The sequence below is a fragment of the Drosophila takahashii genome, chromosome X (genome assembly GCF_030179915.1).
Source record: "Drosophila takahashii strain IR98-3 E-12201 chromosome X, DtakHiC1v2, whole genome shotgun sequence".
Taxonomy (NCBI): domain Eukaryota; kingdom Metazoa; phylum Arthropoda; class Insecta; order Diptera; family Drosophilidae; genus Drosophila; species Drosophila takahashii.
In genome coordinates, this window is record NC_091683.1 from 7,215,188 (window position 1) to 7,234,681 (window position 19,494).

Consider the following 19,494-nt stretch of genomic DNA (forward strand, 5'->3'; position numbering starts at 1 on the left):
AAAAGAGAGAACCCATTTTTTGAACCACTGTGCGCTGGTGTTTATTATCGGCAAAAGGTATTCATCACATTTACATAAATGCTACACACTGTATCAAAGTGCCATTGTGTGGGTGAACATGTGTCACACGCAGCGGCGAAAAAGTCAATCACATCCACAATCGCCTCTCTCTCTCGCTCGCTCTCATTCTGCCTCTCTGACTTTGTTGTTATTATTAATGTTTTTGTTTTTATTGGTACCGCAACACCCGCGCGCAAATAACAAAATACAATGTATCGGCATTTATTAAGAGAGCGCGAGAGATGCCGTTATTGTCTTTACGCTGCGTGCGTATTTGTATTTGTATTCTAATATCGCTCTAGTTTTGGTAACTCTCTTAGTTTTTTGGTCTATTAATGAAACCAAATTGTAATGCGAACGCGTTAATTAGAGAGTGTAAAAGGCGAGAGAGCGCGGAGAAACAAACAAAGCAGGGAAAAGAAAGTCTGAAAGACGATAAGCAACAAAAATAAAAAAATTCTTATCGTTGTTTCGTTTGTCACTCAATTATACAAAAAAATGTTTTTGATTGCCACAGAAGCGCACAGAAAGAGAGAGACAAACAGAGAGAGAGAGAGAGAGTGATCGCTCACGTAACTAACTCCAATAGGAATTGTTTTCCCGGTTTTCCGGCCGGTTTTTCTTCTCCAACAAACCAACAAACCGATTTTTCCAACAACGTGGCTTTGGCCAAAAATACGCAAAAGGACAAGGGGGGGAGAGAGAGCGAAATTAACGAAAACGAAAAACGTGTGTGTTGGAAAATAGAACACACACCACACACACAAAAAAGTGAAGCAGAAGCTCGTGTGGAAGCAGCTGAAAAATAGGGTTGTCATCTAACATTATTATCAGTAACAATCAAAAATATTGTTCAGTTCCAGCCAAAAATAAGTTTTATTGCTATGTGAGAAAAAAAGAAAATATTACAAATATTTATTATCAGCATTTACAATATGCCAGTTCTAATTCGATTGCTAAAAATTGACCACTGTAATGTTTAACAGATTTATAAACTATCATAAAAAATTATACAATACATTTGTTATTTTTTGACATCTGACAACCCTGCAGAAAAACTAACAAACAAAAATTATGTGGGACAAACGGCGCATAAACAAACTCTCTCGCAAAGATGAAAATAGGGGGGTGGGGGGCTGATAGAGAGCGGGCCCAATTGTTTACACACAACTTTTTTTACGCGACGCCACTGTGTTTGTGTCGCTCTCTTTTGCTTTGCTCTCCCATTCGTTTTGCCATGCGGTTATCGTTGTTGTACAGTGCAAACTCCTTAAGCTGAAAAAATGCGAGATAAAAATTATTTTAAATGTTAAAGCTTAAAAATAAATACTTTTAATAATTTAAACAAATAAAAAAAATCAATTATTCTTCGCATCAGCAAGTTGCTGTTTTAGGAGGTGCACTGTAGTTGTTGTCGCCTGGTCTACATACACGATCTCACATAAATAGTTATACAACTCGCTCTGGGGGCCAAATACCAATGAGCAAGTGAAATTGCAGTGCGAAGGAATTTCGAAAAACCAGTTAGAGCCATGGCAACGTTAAATGGGGGGTTTACAGTCCCGACCCGACCCGCCCCCTCCCACCCACAAGAACACTCTTAAAACGGCGAAAAAACAAAAACAGTTAAACAGGTGCAAAAAAAAAGCACAACAAGACGAGACGGAGTCAAAAGAGAGCGAGAAGAGAGCGGGAAAGCTCGAAAAGAGCACGGGCCAGTGTGACCGGAGCTTCGAAATGTGACAGACAGAACTACAACACGTGATTAAACAATATGGTCGTATAACACTTACTCTACCCTACAAAAGACACGTTTTTCAAAACTAATCTTTCGAATTCTACGTTCATTTTTTCCAATTTGTTCCGATATGAACGAGAGTCTACAAAAATACCCCCATACCTTATCAGCGATTCTGTGAAATTATCCAAATCTTGAGATAATATTAAAAATGGTCATTACTCGGTCGACATCATTAGCACTACTGTGGGATTCTTAATATTTGTTGATAACAAAAGAACGAAGGTAAACTTTGACGTCACTGATGTTGCTGTTGCTGTGCAGAGCAAACGACGACGACAGCGACAAATGTGGAGATCAACAGATCAGTCACTCAAAAACCGAAACTAAAAAGTAACCAAAAAAGAAGAAAAAAAAAATAAAACAAAAAGATCGTTTCGAAAAGACATTTTCCGCCGAACACTCACACACACACGTCGCAGGTATAGTATCTGTATCTGTACCTGTGTGTGGGGTATGTTTGTATAATCATGTGATACCAAAATAAAGAAAAATGTGAAAATCAAATAGCAGCGACAGGCAGCGGCCAGGGCACTAAAAAGTCACAAGCAAAAGTGGAGCAATAAAGCAAACAAACCCGACAAATTTTCTGTTGCCATGTACAACCCCCGACCACAACAGCACTACAGCACACCATCCCCATCCCCATCCCCACTCCCACGAAACCAAAACCGAACCAACTAACCATCTCCATCATCACCATCACTATCAGCATCACCACACCATCAACCATCCAATCCAATGTCGTAGTTTCGGATCAGCCACGAAAATATGCAAATGCCGAGAGCCCCGAAATTGAATGCAATTAAAAGACACGCACAATATCATCGGAGTCGGTCAGAGAATGAGATTAGAGATATGTATAGTATAGTGATATACATCCATAAATCAATTGTAAAATATTTATACTCAGTAATCTTAATACTATAAAGGATTTTACATTTCATTGAAAAGTTAAAAAAAAGAATTTGTTTACCATAAAACATATTTCAAAAGTTATGGATTGATTTATTTGAAAACACATTAGATATTACTACTTTTTCGTTACCAAAAAGTTAATATCTTTAATGATTTATATTCCTTTCGAAATAAATTGTAAATATACAATTAAAAAACCTATAGGTTTGACTTTTTTTGCCTCATTGTTCGAGTCTCGTGAATGGTGCCGGCTGATGTATTAAATTTCAATGAACTGAAAACAAAACGATCATCAAAAGCAGCGATAGCTACTGAGGGGAAAATAAGTAAAGATACAGAAAAGCGAGAAATTCTAAAGGCATTAACAAAAACATTTTTAGCGGCTAAGAGGTGTAGAGATGTGAATCCGAATCCGAATCGGAATCGGAGGCTATATAGCATACACACATAGCCCGAAAAAAGTTGTTGATGGGACGCCAACGAGATATGGTAGCTTATGTGGTGCACAGTGTCGTGAGGTTTTGAGTTTTAGTAGTGTTGAAAAATATTTGAATTTACAAAAAAAGAATTTGTCCTTAGACTTCTAAACTAATGTATTCTATGGAATCGAAATCTTTGCTGCGTGGCAGTTTATCATTGATCTGTAATTGCTTGATGGGCCTTGTTCTGAATTGTTTGTAGTTTGGGAAATTAGAATTTCAAATCTACTGACTTTCCCATTCGAATATCCACCGTATCAATCAATTGATCGGTAAGCATATGCACATTTGTAATTGTTTTATCCCATTTTAATTTGCATTTTCGTTCCACGGTGCCTTCTTCTTCTTCTCCTGCTTCTCTTCCTTCGGTTCGCCTTATTGTCTAGGTGAGGTCGTTGGAAGGCGAAGAGAGAGGGGTGGGAAGGAGGAGGGCAGAAGGAGAGGAAGAGGGGGCGGGACAGTGGGTGGCGGGCGGTTGGACGCATTTAGCCATGTTTAAATTTGTTTGCATTGAGCGCGCTCGCTCTCTCCCTCTCCCCCTCCCTCACCCTCTTCGCATAAAATAAAGAGCGTGTAAAAATAGGCGGAAAATTGCATAGAAGCCAACGGTTTCCCCCTCCCCCTCCTCCTTCCACTTTTTTTGGTTAATCTTTGTTTATTTTTATGGAATTTTCCTTTGTTTAGTTTTATTTAATTTAACGCCATCTTTTTTCTTTTTTTGTATAATTTTAAATATTGTGTTTTTATTATTTTTGGTCCTTAAAAATGTCAAACAAATCACTATCACCTTCTCTCTCCCACTCTCTCTCTCTTTGCTATTTGTTGTTATATTTTGTTGTTATATTTTCTTTTTATTGTTGTTCTTGATAAATGTCAAACAAATAACGGCAGCTCTCTTCGCTCTCTTACGCTCCTCTCTTAGCTTTTGTCGTTTTCTCTCCCTCTACCACGCTTGCCGCGTATTTCGCCATCTCGCTCGCTCTGTCAACAGACGCAAAATGATCCACATTATTACTATTACTATTACATTTGATTTTGCGTCTTCGTTTTTTGCCTATCTTCTTTTACTTTTCATTTATTCTTGTTTTTTACTTTGAATCCTCCCTTGTTATTGTGGTATTTTTTTTTGGTTTAAGAAATGCGCAGTTAAAAATACTTGTTAAAAAAGTGAACACAAATCAGTGGTTGTACTTTTAATTCTAAGAATCTGTATATTTTGGGGCACTGATTACGAATAATTAGAAGGAAATGGAAAATCCCGTAGGTACAGTCATTATATCTAAAAAAAAAACATAATATGTATAAAATCCCGTAGGTACAGTCATTATATCTAAAAAAAAAACATAATATGTATTTTTTGTTATGAACGATTCCAATCAAAAAGCCTATCTTTATTTCTTAGAAATCTAACTTTAATGTAAAATAAATGTTCCATTTTTAAAAATGCAGATTTTAGCGCCAAAATGTGACCAGCTCTTTTCAAATTATCGAGATGGTAGATGCCTTGGCTAGATTACATGAACATATTTGACATAGGTTTATGTCATGAGTAAACATTTTACATTGCGGTTCGTGTCTTGGATCGCAGTGGTTTTGGAACTGGCTGCCTACCAAGATCGACAGCTTTGGTATTTTCGATAGATAATCTCGGGTATTAAAACGATAAATTTACCAACCTGTTCCATACAAAATTAAATTGTCATAAATTTCAGAAACTAGTTACAGAAAAAAAATTTAAAAATGGCTACCAAATTATAAAGAATTGAATCGATTCCTTTTTTTAAATTATATTTAGTTTAATCGATATTTGAACCATCGATACGTGATATCAGCTTTTTGATGGTATATTTTTTGCAGGGATTTTCCGGTATTTATATACCACATCCAATTTTAGGACCTTTTGTGTCACTTGAGTGAAAAGCAAAAAAAAGCAAAGGGTTTTCGATTCGCGTGGCTGCTGCGCGCTGTGAAAAGCAAAGAATTGCATCGCCAGAAGCACCAAACGCTGCTCCATTTCGGAAACGGAAAGCGGAAAACCCCAGTGCGCTCACTTTCCAACCGCCGCCGCCGCAAGAACTGCTCAGAAAATATAGAATAGCAAAGAAAAAAAAAACGAACTGAAAGAGTGAACAATTTTTTAACCAAGTGCGGATGCAGAGAGAGTAAAAAGTAAAAAGTCAAAGGACCGACAAGTAGAAAGAAAAATAAGAAAAACGCCGAGCGCCGCAAAATGAGTGGGGATGTGGCTGCCGAGAATGTAAGTGCCCAAAAAAAATTCTCTCCTTTTTATGTAATTTAACGCAAGGCCGCCAGGAGGAAAGTGCAAACGTGTTGAATGGGGAGCCTGCCTGCCGCAAAAAAATCAGAAATAGAGTTCAAAACCGAAAAGGGGGTACAAAGAATAGTGGCAAGTGTACCGCCGCCTGACGTCGGCAGCGCAGTCGACGTCGCTGCCAGCGGAGTGCGTAAAATGCAGGGGCTGAGAAAAAAAAAGAGGCCTTTTGGTAATTGACGAAAATGGCGACAATGCAAGTGGCAAAAGGCGAAGCAGGGGACAAAGGAGAGAGGGGAAAAGCCGAATGTATTTGGCACAGTGTGGCCGCAGCCGAAATACCAAAGCTGGTATTTTTCTCTATCCCACTCTACCAAGTTTTCCCCGCTTTTCCTTAAAATTTTAATCAATTTTCATCTGCTTTTAATCATTTTCACCCGCTTTTGCCTTGTTTTTTCCCCCCTCAACACCTGAATTTCACTGTTTTCATTTGGACCGTCACGAAATGCGGTCACACTGGCGCTAAAATCACATGTGTTTGTTGTTTTTGTTGCTCTGTGTGTAGCGTTTATGTATGTAATTGCAAGTGTCCCAGTCCCATTTTGCAATTACATTTATATGTGCACATACAAACGTACAGAGGTGTTTTTTTTTTTTGTATATGCTTGTGTGTCGTCTGATAAGACAGATGTGCCACCCCGAAAAAAAAACACACTTACTAAATAATATGCTGCAACAACAACAACCCCGTGTGTGTGTGTGCAAGTGTGTGCGTGTGTAGCCTTGATGCAGCGCCCACGTTGAAAAAAAAGAAGAATATATGCAGTTAAAAAAAAAAATACGATTTTCTGTATTCTCCAATTTGCGCGTGTGTGTGCGTGTGTGTTCCATTGTTTGGCAGCGGTGTTTTTGTATTTCCATTTCATTTAACCTATTCTTCCAACGGGAAGAATATCGGGAACGATATTTCCAATTTCCTGTCGCCATCGCTCTTCGGCTCCTCTTCTTCTTCCTGCTCATCGCATTTAACCCATTGCTGCCCGTTTCAAGTGAATTTTCCTACGCGGCATTTGTGTTAGGGTTGATTTTTCACCACGTGGTGAGCGGATAGACACGAGATAATCATAGTAAATCCATCAAAAGGCCCAGGAAATCGTGAGGAAGCGAACGAGAGAAGCTATGACGGATGCACAGGTTCGCTTTTGGTTGGGTTTTCTGGCCCGGATTATTCACACACTCTCACTTTTCAGCTGCTCCATTGCCCACAACTCTATCTCACTCCCTCTCTCACGCTCTCCCCTTCTCTCTCTAACCAGAACATCCACATACAAAATGGTGGCAGCTGCGGCGAGGTGGTTCAATCCAACGGGGTGACCACCAACGGACACGGACACCACCACCACCACAGCAGCAGTGGGAGCAGCGGGAGCAGCAAGCATAAATCCTCCAGCAAGGACAAGCACCGTGATAAGGACAGGGAGCACAAGAGCTCCGGATCCTCCAGCTCGTCGAAGGATCACAAGAGCAGCAGTCGGTATGTCGGCGAAAGCGATGAAGAACGATCATGAAACTCCCTTTGAAGCATCTGTAATAGTTAGAAACTGGCAGTTCCAACGATTCAAGTAGTTACATTCAGGAAATTACTAAGCAAAAACGATGAAAAACTCCTTTATAACCATCTAAAATAGTTAGAAACTGTCAGTTCCAACGATTCAAGTAGTTACATTAGAGAGCAGCCAAGTTATGATAAGTTACATACTATATCATTCATAAGAAATGCCAAATATTCATGTTATACTCTTGTAAAACCATTTGGAACAGTTAAAAACTATCAGTTCCAAAGATTCAAGTAGTTACATTAGTTATGCCATTAAATATGCACCATTAGAAGAAATGCTAAATATTCATGTTGTACTCCTGTAAAACCATCTGGAATAGCTAAAAACTGTCAGTTCCAAAGTTTCAAGCAGTTACATTAAAGAGCAGCCATGTTATAAAATGAGATATACCAGATATATCCATAAGAAATGCAAAATATTAATATTCTACTCTTGTAAATCCATCTGGATTAGTTGAAATGCATATGTCCTAATATTTCAAGTTGTTACATTAAGGATCAGCAAAGTTGTCCATACAATAACATCCATAAAACAATGTTTGGTATTCAAAAGAAGACTAAGAAATCAATAGGATATTAGTTGTGTATACAGTTAGGATATTTATTTATTCTATTATGGCTATCTTAAAATATGGTATGATTATGTGATCATATTAGATATAATGTGAATACCACAAGAACAAAATTAACAAAAACTGTCTAGAAGCACCTGAAATATTTAAAGTTGCCCATTATAATCGATTTAACTTAAGGTCTGATTTCTCATATGAATCACATGGGCCAAAATAAAGTTATTTAAAGTGGAACTTCGAGAAAACTGTGATGACCTTTAAAACATCATTGTTGTTAATTTGCCAGGTAAAAAAGTTTAGGTAAAAACTAGCAGCTAACAGAAATGAATTAGGTGGTAAAAAAGAAATATAGGATATGGAGTTCAGACAGTAAATCAGCTTTAATTCAATTCAATTATGCACACAGTGCAACAACGCTTGTAACGACCATTTGACCCAATTGTTTCCTTGAGAGCTGCGGCTTAAGGTGCTCTAAATGCGCCAATTCTAGCTTTATCAATCAACGAATAAAGCATGCACTAACCCTATCATCTTATCCCTTCCAGCGACAAGGATCGCCACAAAAGCAGCAGCAGCAGCAGCTCGTCGTCGAAGCATCGGGACAAGGACAAGGACAAGGAGCATCGCAGCAGCTCTTCGTCTAGCCACAGGGACAAGGATGGGAGCAGCAGCAGTAGCAGCAGCAAGCACAAGTCCTCGTCGTCATCATCGTCCTCGTCCGGCCACCACAAGAGCTCCTCGAAGGACAAGGAGCGACGCGACAAGGACAAGGATCGCAGCAGCAGCAGCAGCAGCAGCTCCTCCAGCCGGCACAAGTCATCCTCATCCTCGTCCAGTTCCCGTGATAAGGAGCGCAGCAGCAGCAGCAGTCACAAGAGCTCCTCCTCATCGTCATCCTCGTCATCGAAGAGCAAACATTCCAGTTCGCGGCACAGCAGCTCGCAGTCCTCCTCCTCGAAGGAGCCGCCATCGTACGATGGAGTGTTTGTCAAGCCGGAGCCCGTTTCGCAGCCGCTGATGCAGCAGCAGCAGGAGCACTCTGGCCCCATCGATCCCTTCCACATGCAGCAGCTCATCAATTGCAATGGCAATGGCAATGGCAACGACTACAAGAACGGCTACGAGGAATCGATTGTGGACATCAAGAAGGAGGACGAGAGCTTCAACAATCTATCGCAGGCGAGCTCCTGCGACTACTCCATGTCCCAGTTTCGAGCCGATGAGCCGGCATTCGAGGTGAAGCACGAGCAGAGCTACGCCGAGGAGGATAGCACCATGAACGACAATGATCAGGACGAGGAGGCTGATAACGAACCCGAGGAAATGGACAACGACAACGAGGAGGAGGACGACGATGAGGAGGATGTGCCGCTGGCCATGCGTAAGCGCAAGCAGGAGGCACCCGATCAGGCCGATGGCGGCATGGATGACGACGACGACGACATTCCGCTGCTGGCGCGCAAGAAGGTCAAGAAGGAGCCCAAGGAGAAGTCGAAGAAGAACAAGCGGGTCAAGGAGGAGCCCGACGACGAGTACGGCAGTGTTAAGCCCAAGAAGAAAAAGATCAAAAAGGTAGGCCTGGCTAATTTTAGTTTCGCTTTAAAAGCACACACACCCTACACACTGATATGATGATTAAACCCCTTGTATTTCTCGATCAGGAACACGAAATTAAGACCGAGGTCGTATCATCATCGCCCACCAAACGTCAGAAGGTCAAGGAGGAGGAGGAGGAGGTGTGGAGATGGTAAGTTAGGCTTAACTTGATAAGAAATATTATTTTGTAAGTTTACTCACTGTATATATATGAGAAAAATATTTTTCTTACAAAATATGGCACATTTTTGACTGGTGTCGTTAAGCCATCTTATTTAAAAATTTAGAAAGTTAAATCATACATTTTAGCATTAAAAATGTTGGTATCTTCTGCTTATCAAAAAAAAAAAAATTTTTTTTAAATACAATCAGTTGTAGTAAAAAAAGATTAATAGGTGATTTGTATTAAATCTATTCTGTGATAATTAAGTATAAACAGCCATTTCTTTATAGATTTTAAATAATTGTAAAGATTCCTTTCTGCAGATTCTTTATAAAAGTAATTTATATTATTTAATTTATTTATTTAGCGAGTAATATAGATTTTTGAAAAGGTCATTGGAGGTGAAAGTCATTTTTTTTTGTATTAATCATTGAAACAGGTTAAATACCTAATTAAATTGTGCGGGGAAAGCGTTCAATTTGTATACATAAGTGTATGTACATATTTAAAAGAATTTAACAAGTACCGGTTACAAAAACAACAAGAACGTGTGACGTGACACGTGCATATGTGTGTGCATGTGTCTGTCTGTGTGTCTACTACATGCCATGTGTTTTGCGTGAGAAGTTTGAATGTCACTGACCTACATTTCCGAAAGTCATACACCGTGGCTGCCGAAAGTTGTGTGCCGCGTGTATTCAAATCTACAGTGGTGAGCATGTGGGCAGCAATTGTTGGCAGCCACTGTGCCGCGAGCGCCATTCGCCACGAAACGCATGCGCAGTGCCCCCATCCCCCCTTTTGCCCCACCTTTCGTGCTTCTAAAACAGCTGGGAACATCACACACACACATACACATACAGACAAACTTTGAGGTTAGGTTCGAACGCCGCTTCTTTGCGTAATGTGATAAAACTAAAGAAAAACTAAGGAGAATCGTACACATATATTATGTTGCGCCCCTTGGCGGCAGTACGTCTATTCGGAGATCGGAGTGCTTGCTGGGTTTTCGGGGAGCAGATCGTAGCCACCGTAGCCACCGTTGCGGGCAAAAAGAGAAGAGTGCGACGGAAGAGCGTCCAGGAAGAGCAAATTCGATGGTGCGACTTGATTATTAGGGTGCTCCACTGAAATAGACATAGGGTGTGCCAATAAACGAATATCATTTATATTTCATGATACTAAATATTTCCAAAAATAAGGTATAAGCAAATACCAAAAATCTAGTGAACTGTAGATAAATATATGTACATATCAGGGGAAAGTGAAAGAAAATCATTCGAAATACAAATAACTAAATATTTAATAATTCTTAAATAATAATTATTATTACTTTCTAATTATTATTACACATTTTACTAAGTTTTCCTAAAAAATAGGAATTTGATGAAAATATTCGTTACCCAATTAAATTTTGTTTACTTAAATATAATATTAAATGCTAAATATCTAGGTAGCTAAAAATATAATAAAATGCAGATTTTGCCGAGAATCTGGGGTATATTTTCATATTAATTCTTATAAATCCTTAAAATACCTGGTTTTTAGGGAGAACTTAATTCTGGAATAATATTGATTACTAAATTACCAAATCTATCCCATTCCCATTCCAGGTGGGAGGAGGAGAAGCGCGCAGATGGCGTCAAGTGGACAACGCTGGAGCACAAGGGACCCGTTTTCGCACCGCCCTACGAGCGGGTGCCCCGCAATGTGCGGTTCTACTACGACGGCAAGCCACTGGAACTCTCCGAGGAGACGGAGGAGGCGGCCACCTTCTATGCGAAGATGTTGAATCATGACTACTGCACCAAGGATGTGTTCAACAACAACTTCTTCAAGGACTTCCGCAAGTCGATGACGTCCAAGGAGAAGGAGATCATCAAGGATTTCCGCAAGTGCAACTTCCAGGAGATGTTCAACTTCTTCCAGGCGGAGTCCGAGAAGCGCAAGGCGGCCACCAAGGAGGAGAAGCTGATCAAGAAGAACGAGAACGAGGCGCTGATGAAGGAGTTTGGCTTCTGTATGATCGACGGCCACAAGGAGAAGATTGGCAACTTTCGCCTGGAGCCTCCCGGCCTTTTCCGTGGCCGTGGCGAGCATCCCAAAATGGGCATGATCAAGCGTCGCATTCAGTCCAGCGATGTGTCCATTAACTGCGGCAAGGACTCCAAGGTCCCCTCGCCCCCATACGGATCGCGGTGGAAGGAGGTGCGCCACGACAACACGGTCACCTGGCTGGCCTCCTGGATCGAGAACGTGCAGGGCCAGGTCAAGTACATCATGCTGAATCCCTCCTCGAAGCTCAAGGGCGAGAAGGATCACATTAAGTACGAGACGGCACGGCGACTGGACAAGGTGATCGACAAGATTCGGGCCACCTATCGCGACGAATGGAAGTCGAAGGAGATGCGAGTGCGCCAGCGGGCGGTTGCCCTCTACTTTATCGACAAGCTGGCGCTGAGAGCGGGCAACGAAAAGGACGAGGATCAGGCGGACACCGTCGGCTGTTGCTCGCTGCGCGTCGAGCACGTCCAGCTGCACAAGGAGCTCAACGGCAAGGAGAACGTGGTGGTGTTCGACTTCCCCGGTAAGGATTCCATTCGCTACTACAACGAGGTCGAGGTGGAGAAGCGCGTCTTCAAGAACCTCGAGCTGTTTATGGAGCACAAGAAGGAGGGCGACGATCTCTTCGATCGCCTCAACACTCAGGTGCTCAACGAGCATCTCAAGGAGCTGATGGATGGTAAGTAATTGCAACCGTCTTTAATGTCTCCATACTTATAATTGTTATCCCCACAAAAACTCACTAGGACTCACGGCCAAGGTATTCCGTACGTACAACGCTTCGAAAACACTGCAAAGCCAGCTGGATCTGCTCACCGATCCGGGTGCCACGGTACCGGAGAAGCTCTTGGCCTACAATCGGGCCAATCGCGCCGTGGCCATCCTGTGTAACCATCAGCGTTCCGTGCCCAAGGGCCACGAGAAGTCGATGGAGAATCTGAAGGAGAAGATCAAGACCAAGCGGGATGCCATCGATGATTGCGAGGCTGAATATCATGTGAGTACCTCTTTGTGGTTTTAGTTTATAGAGAAAAAAAAGAGGTTAATTTAATTATTTTTTAAAGATCAAGTTATTCATATCATTTTGATATGTATAAAGATTATGTTTATCTTAATTTACAATGTTTGTTCAAAAAATACTGAATTTGGTATTTTATATGACATGATAAAATATCAAATTGATATGTTTGAATCATAGATTTGACATTATTTTTTATTGATATAAAATAAGGTAGAAATGAACTTATTTCATATCGAATTAGAGGATTTATATATAATTAATATTTATATCTTTCGTTGGCCATCTTATCTTAAAGGATTTAAAGAAGGCCGCCAAACGGGGATCCGTGAAGGAGAAGGTCAATGCCGACAAGAAGGGCAAACAGCTGGAGCGCCTGAAGGATCAGCTGAAGAAACTAGAATTACAAGAGACTGATAGAGACGAGAATAAGACCATTGCCCTGGGCACATCTAAGCTAAACTATCTCGATCCACGCATATCGGTGGCTTGGTGGGTTTTCCTCTTTGCCTTTAGCAACCCAAATTATACTCATATGTTTATTTATTTATTAACAGGTGTAAAAAGAACGGAGTGCCGATCGAGAAGATATTTAACAAAACGCAAAGAACCAAATTTCTGTGGGCCATTCACATGGCCGATGAGCATTATCGTTTTTAAATTGGGTTGTTATCCTCACAGGCACGCCCACCCACACACACAGATACGCCCCCCTCTCACACACACAAAGAAGCATAGACAGCGCAGGTTGAAAGACTAGGAACCCGAAGACACTTTGCCCCGAAAAGTTTATGCAAACAGTAGTGCATATGTTCAGCTTTTCGGTTTTCGGTAAAGGCATTTCGGGATGATTATACTGCTCCTCCCCCAGAAAAGAAAGGGACGGATGTATTCTAGGGATAGGGATCTGGATCTGCGTCTGTTTTGTCTGCTTTGGAAAAACAAAAACGTTTGATTGTTTCAAGTGCGCGCACTACGCTGAAGTCTAACTTGCGAAATGTACACACCAAAAACATGCCACACACGCGTTCACACTTCTATATTGATATATATATATGGATATATATATTTTAAACACAATATATATATATATATATTATATACGAGACAACAATTTAAATAAACACCAAGAGAAGAAGAGAAACCTGTGCAAGACGTCGCCGCCACCTAAAAACAAAATAAGAGCATAATTTTCTATGTTTTACCGTCTACAAAAGAAGCAACAAATTTTTTCTTTTTTTTTTGTCGTCAAAACTCTGCTGACTTCTCTTATATATTTTTAATTAATTAATTTTTATATATAAACTATAAACAAAAAAGAAAGAGAAAGAAAGTAAAAGCTAAAAAAAAAAGGAAAAGAACCTACAAGCAAACGAAAAATGATAAAATTAACGGTTTTTTTATGTTTACCTATAGTTGATTTTTGTTTAGCGAAAAAATGTCTTTCACTATTAATTAATATTAATTATACAATTACTACGATTACGTATTTAAGTGCTAAATGAACAGAGAAACCTTGTAGCCCAACTTTTTTAGCATAGCATAATTTATTCAATTCAAAAAAACTCTGATCCAGCGCAATTTACCCAACACGATTTATGATTTTAGTTAAAATTAAAAAATAAACGAATGCTAAATTCATTTGCAAACAAACCCCCTTTTATACTTTAAGAGAGCCCGTATGATAATGATATAATACACCTATATATATATAATAGACAGGTTTCAAGTTCTTAACTGAGATCCAAGCCACAACACAAAAGAAAGATAAATTGCAAATACAAATCAATCAATGAACCAAAACCACAGCCAACAAACAGTCGCAGCGAAAACTCTAATCTAAAAGAATGGAACTTTATACATGTAGGATCTATTAGTATGTGCAATTAAGTGAGCTAAAAAATAATAATAAAAAGAGAGCCTGTAAAAATCGAGCGACCATTTCTTCGGCCACTTTTTGTCCAGCGGCCGGCAATCAAAATAAATATATATTTTATAATTACTCAATTTGCGTTGTACCAATACCGATTTTATTCAAAAGCCGCTGGACAGAGAGTGGATTTGAATGGATCTGCTGCTGATATGGAAGGAGAGTTCAGAAGGAACAACCCCTATACCTTATACCTTACACACCACCTTGTCCCCCCATCATTTATGATTTACGTTCAATGATTATGATTGTATGTAGCCGTATTCTTAATATTATTAACGCAAATCGATGGAAATTTCGCCTCAAACACACAAAAAAACCCCCTATACAACCCCTAGCATAAATTGCAAATGCGCATTGCAAATAAAGAACGATCTTTATATTATAAATAGCGACCCAAACACACATATGATAATTAGTGATTAAAGAACATAAAAACAAAAACAAAAACATTTATATACGTATGTCGTGGATTCGCATACGGAAGCGGGACAATGCTTTCAAAAGGCAAAAAAAAAGAGTTAAATAAACTAATTACAATCCCCTCTTCGCCCCCCGCCTCACCCCACTCACATATAAACTTGGCATATTACAATATTGATATAAGCAAAGAAAAAACAAGAACGAAATGATAAGAAAAACCCACTATTTTAAAACAAAAACAAAATATATGAAAAAAAAAAAAAAAAAAAAAAAAAAAATATATTAAAAAAAAAAAAACAAAAACAAAATAGCGTAAGTTAATGTAATTGTAATGGAATGATGCAAATATACATACAACATATATTTAATTTTAAAATTGAATAATTAGCGTTTTTCTCGGGTGCCTTAATTAATAAATGGGTTATAAGACACATGTTGCGGAAAATCGGAATTTTGATTTTTGGTACTTTTTTTTATAGATTTATTGCTGTAACTTGGGCAAAAGTGGTCCCAAATCAAAGAGGCGTACTGTTTTGAGCAGCTAACAACCTGATAAATAATATCAGTAAACTTTTCGTCTGATTTGGAAAAAATCAATTTTCGACCCAATTTTCACTTTTTTGATAAGGGGTAACATCATAATTTTTTGCGAAAATTGGCAAAAATTAAAAATTTCCAGGTTTAAATGCAGATCGATAGGGAATTTTATAACGAGTTCAGCGAGGTATGACATTCCATATTTGGATTATTATTTCCATTGTTACGGCTAAAAAACTGATATTTTAGGGTGGAAAATATGGATTAGAATTTTAGACAAAAATAAACATTGGTTTGTGGTTTTTCAGTCGTAATTTCCACAAATCAAGGCCTACAGTTAAAACTGTTTTGAACAGCTAACGACCTATACTAACGAATCCCATCACTTTCTGCGAAATTAATTTTTTGATCAATTTTTCCATTTTTTAATGATGGTTACATCATAATTTTTTGCGAAAATTGGCAAATATTAAAAATTTACAGGTTTAAATGCAGATCGATTGGGGATTTTATTACGAGTTCAACGAGGTATGGCATTCCATATTTGGATCATTATTTCCATTTTTATGACCAAAATACTATACTTTTTAATTGGAAAATCAGGATTTTCTAAGCGTAAACACTAATTTAATCGTTTTTAGATAACTTTTAAAATGTTAACGGTTAGCCCAACTGATATCGATAGCACCTGTGGCGTTGCCACCTGGCGCCTTATAAATTTGATATTTAACGGAAGGCAAGAGGAAGAGCGATCGCGAAAAGCGACGCGGTTAAAGGAAATAGAAAACCTGGGAAATTACACAAAAACCAAGTGATTGCAAAATGCTGGGAATGTCGGTGCCCGTGCAGCTGACCAAGATGCGCAACAGCGCCGAGGCGGTGGCCACCATAGCCAGGGAGAAGCAAATAAAAACCCAAGGACAAGGGCAACAGGTGGCCAAGGATTTCGATTTGACCACGATAATGGAGCAACTGCAGCGGGATTACGCGGATTACAAGTACACGGTCTACCGCTGTGCCAGTAAATTGGTGGCCCTGCAAAAGATATTCCACAGTGGGTAGTTTACAGCCCTTACAAAGATTCCCTTCAGGATTAACCTATAAATATTTGCAGCGGGAAAGATTCCCTATAAACTTCTTTTGGCCATTCTGGAGCGGCACAACCTGAACGGCGGCGGCCTGGAGCTGATGGTGCCGCCCTTCCAGCTGACCTCGCTCCTCCACGACGTCTACTTTGCCAGCGAGAAGCTGGGACACTTTCAGCAGGATTCGTCTTCCTACCAATTGGAGAGATCCACCAGCCTGCTGGCCAACTTCTTCTGGAATGTCTACGATCCGTGGGTTACCCAGGCTCCTAGCTACCTTAACTATAACTATCTATCATTTCTAGACACCGCCGACATTCGATTTCCCTGCTGGAGATCAAGATCACCTTCATCCTGCTGTGCAAGCTCTTTAGCAGCGATCATCTGATCGGCGACTTCTTCGCCCTGCTCGCCGATCCCAAGTCGCAGATCATCTCGCGCTACGCCTTCGAGCAGCTCCTCTCCACGCTGGGCAAGCTACTCGGCTATTTGGGCGAGTCCAAGGCCTATGGCCTCCACAATTTGCCGCTGGCTTTGGAGCAGAGCTTCGCCCGCTGTCCACATGGCGTCGGTGGATTGACGGAGTCGCAGTTCCACAAACTCTGGACGGCCGGACAGACGCGCTTCCTCATCTACGGCAATCTGCTGTCGCTGGTCAAACGCATCGAGGATACGGAGAGCCTGATACACAGCAACTCGTGTGCCGGCTGCCGCAGGGAGCACATTGTGGGCATTCGCTTTAGGTGCCAGGTGTGCCGCGATGTCTCCCTGTGCCTGCCCTGCTTTGCCGTGGGCTTTGCCGGCGGCCGCCATGAGCCGGGGCATCGGATGTGCGAGGTTTTCGTCGAGGATCAGCCGCCGCTGCGTTGGACCCGCCATTTGGCCAGGCTGTGCGGCTGGCTGACGATGCCCGGGCGCAAAACGCAGCCGGAGGAGGAGCGTCGCGGCTTCTGCAATGCCCAGGAGAGCGGTGCCGCCTCCGTGGTCACTCCGATTCCCGCCGAGACGCGCAGTGTGCGTAGTCAGTGCCAGGAGAAGGATCGCACTGTGATCCTTCAGCAGCAGGAGCTCTGCTCGCTCACCGGACTGGCCAGCAAGGCCTCCTCAAGGCTGCAGTCCATCATCGATCGCCTGCTGCTGCAGAATGCGTAGGTTTATCTTTATCTTTATTTTCTGACCATCTAAAGGCTTCTTTTATTAACTAGGAAACTGGAGAGCCAGCTGCAAACGGTGCAAACCGCCTCGAGTTCGGAAATCTCGCTGTTTCTCAGCGCCCATCAGAGTTTCCTGCTGCAGATCATCGAGGATATGCGGCAGCTATCGGTGGGTTTACTAGGATTTCAGTTAAGAGGGGTGGGGTCTTGCATTTTTTTCCGTTTTCATCTATTTTCCGTTTTCAAATTAATCGCATATTTTTCTGGGAAGCGTTTTTTTTTATTTTTTACCTTAAAATATTTTTTTTAAGCCAAAATTCACATTTTTTTTAGGTGAAAAACGCATTTTTGACTTTGGAATATCGAAAAAAATTCTCAAAAATAAAAAATTAAAAAAAGGGCTTCCCAGGGGGCGGGTTTATTAAATTCCTAAGCGAAATGTAAAAACAAAATGGAAATCCGATCAATTTTAGCGGAGCTACAGTGAACACCGCAAAACGCCTTTTTTTAATAGTGTTCCAGCAATCGCTTTGCCACCGATATATTAGCCGACAGTATCGGCTATAAAAATTAGTGGATGTTGTTTAAATGACACTTAATAATGTACAAAAGGTTTGAATTAAATCCATCCAACCAGTTTTTATAGAAAAAATCGCAAAGTTGGTCGATTTTTTGGTGCCAAAGGCCCTAAATATAATTGAGATTATACTTTGCAGCACTCGTCTGTGGCTGCCTCGCCACCTCTGCCGGCTCCTCCAGTGGCCCCTCCGGTGGCTCCCCTGGTCAGCTCCACCTTCCTCAGCTCCAGCACGCCGCAAAGGCAGATCTTCGATATGTACGCACCCGTTGGCGCCAATCTCACGCACTCCAGTAAGAGATTAACCCAAGGGAAAGCCTTTAAAAACTTTTACAAACCTTTAATGACTCTTTTTACATTGCAGTAAATGGCGCCGACCTGAATCGCAGCTACTTGGAGGCCAACAAGTCGGACTATTCCCTGAACGACATCAGCCTGTGGTTCGATCAGCGTCGCTCGAGCGTGCAGCCGGGGCCTGGATCCCTGCCTGCTCCTCTGCCGCTGCCCATGCCGCTGGGCGCCCTGCTGGAACAGAAACAGCAGCCAACGAACGGCGGCGACACCGAGATGGTGAACTTCAAGCTGCTGCTTCACAAGGTCAAGGAGATCGTCGAGGACTCGTACAGCGACAATGCCGAGCTGTCGGCGGCCACACAGAATCTGGAGAACGTCCTCGACAGCATCATCAAGGGCGAGGAGCAGCATCGGCGCATCAGCACGTGAGGAGGAGCGGTGACGTCCCTCAAATCGATTCCAGCCAGACCAAGTCCACCTAGCTTTAAGTTGTAAATTTTGATTATAATCCCGAGACAATGATTGATCCAATCGTTTTCCAAAATGCTTCAAGTTGAGTAGATCCTAAGTCCTCTGACAATGCAATATCATAAATTGTTTATATAAAAGAAACAAAAAACATTTAAGAAACGGAATATATTATACAATTTTAAGATATATTCCCAGTTTAAATAAATACTGAAACAACCAGATATCATAAATTTAATAAAATATATTCAAAAATTCTTTAAATTTCGCACAACTCCTTTAAGTTGTTGATGACAAACTCCGGCAAATATCCTATTAAATTGGAAATGGAAATTTTATATGGACGCGAAAAAAGATATAAATCGTTTGGGCGGAACAAAAAGCATTCTAAGACATATCGACCAAGAAACTATATGCCTAAAACCAAGTTTGACCCTCCGCATGGGCGAAAGAAAAATTCTGGTATTT

At 40.9% G+C, this 19,494-nt stretch overlaps 2 protein-coding genes across 5 annotated transcripts; both read left to right on the forward strand.

Annotated features, from left to right (window-relative positions):
* The first annotated feature begins 5,163 nt into the window (after window positions 1-5,163).
* Top1 (topoisomerase 1) lies at window positions 5,164-14,211 on the forward strand. 4 transcript variants are annotated; one of them, XM_017145973.3, is made up of 8 exons: window positions 5,164-5,512; window positions 6,844-7,061; window positions 8,263-9,289; window positions 9,379-9,464; window positions 11,090-12,219; window positions 12,287-12,537; window positions 12,857-13,050; window positions 13,116-14,211. In XM_017145973.3, exons 1-8 carry the CDS (start codon window positions 5,486-5,488, stop codon window positions 13,216-13,218), a joined length of 3,036 nt encoding a protein of 1,011 aa, XP_017001462.2. In that variant the 5' UTR covers window positions 5,164-5,485; the 3' UTR covers window positions 13,219-14,211. The 4 variants fall into 4 exon arrangements, with proteins under 4 accessions (XP_017001462.2, XP_070074293.1, XP_017001463.2 ...); XM_070218192.1 differs by lacking the exon at window positions 5,164-5,512 and adding an exon at window positions 6,111-6,721 and having other exon boundaries at window positions 6,778-7,061; XM_017145974.3 differs by lacking the exon at window positions 5,164-5,512 and adding an exon at window positions 6,112-6,721.
* A 1,954-nt stretch (window positions 14,212-16,165) lies between these two features.
* On the forward strand, window positions 16,166-19,290 carry dah (discontinuous actin hexagon). The gene is made up of 6 exons (XM_017145993.3): window positions 16,166-16,502; window positions 16,563-16,785; window positions 16,839-17,681; window positions 17,739-17,856; window positions 18,404-18,557; window positions 18,629-19,290. Exons 1-6 carry the CDS (start codon window positions 16,271-16,273, stop codon window positions 18,985-18,987), a joined length of 1,929 nt encoding a protein of 642 aa, XP_017001482.2. The 5' UTR covers window positions 16,166-16,270; the 3' UTR covers window positions 18,988-19,290.
* Window positions 19,291-19,494: the final 204 nt, after the last annotated feature.

What these genes read in the sequence shown, in the direction of transcription:
- dah (XM_017145993.3), top strand. Translation starts at nt 16,271, where the DNA reads ATGCTGGGAATGTCGGTGCCCGTGCAGCTGACCAAGATGCGCAACAGC. An exon ending in CCTGCAAAAGATATTCCACA is followed by an intron (nt 16,503 to 16,562) that starts GTGGGTAGTTTA and finishes AAATATTTGCAG; the next exon opens with CGGGAAAGATTCCCTATAAA. An exon ending in AGGATATGCGGCAGCTATCG is followed by an intron (nt 17,857 to 18,403) that starts GTGGGTTTACTA and finishes TATACTTTGCAG; the next exon opens with CACTCGTCTGTGGCTGCCTC.
- Top1 (XM_070218192.1), top strand. An exon ending in GATCACAAGAGCAGCAGTCG is followed by an intron (nt 7,062 to 8,262) that starts GTATGTCGGCGA and finishes TATCCCTTCCAG; the next exon opens with CGACAAGGATCGCCACAAAA. An exon ending in AGAAGAAAAAGATCAAAAAG is followed by an intron (nt 9,290 to 9,378) that starts GTAGGCCTGGCT and finishes TTTCTCGATCAG; the next exon opens with GAACACGAAATTAAGACCGA.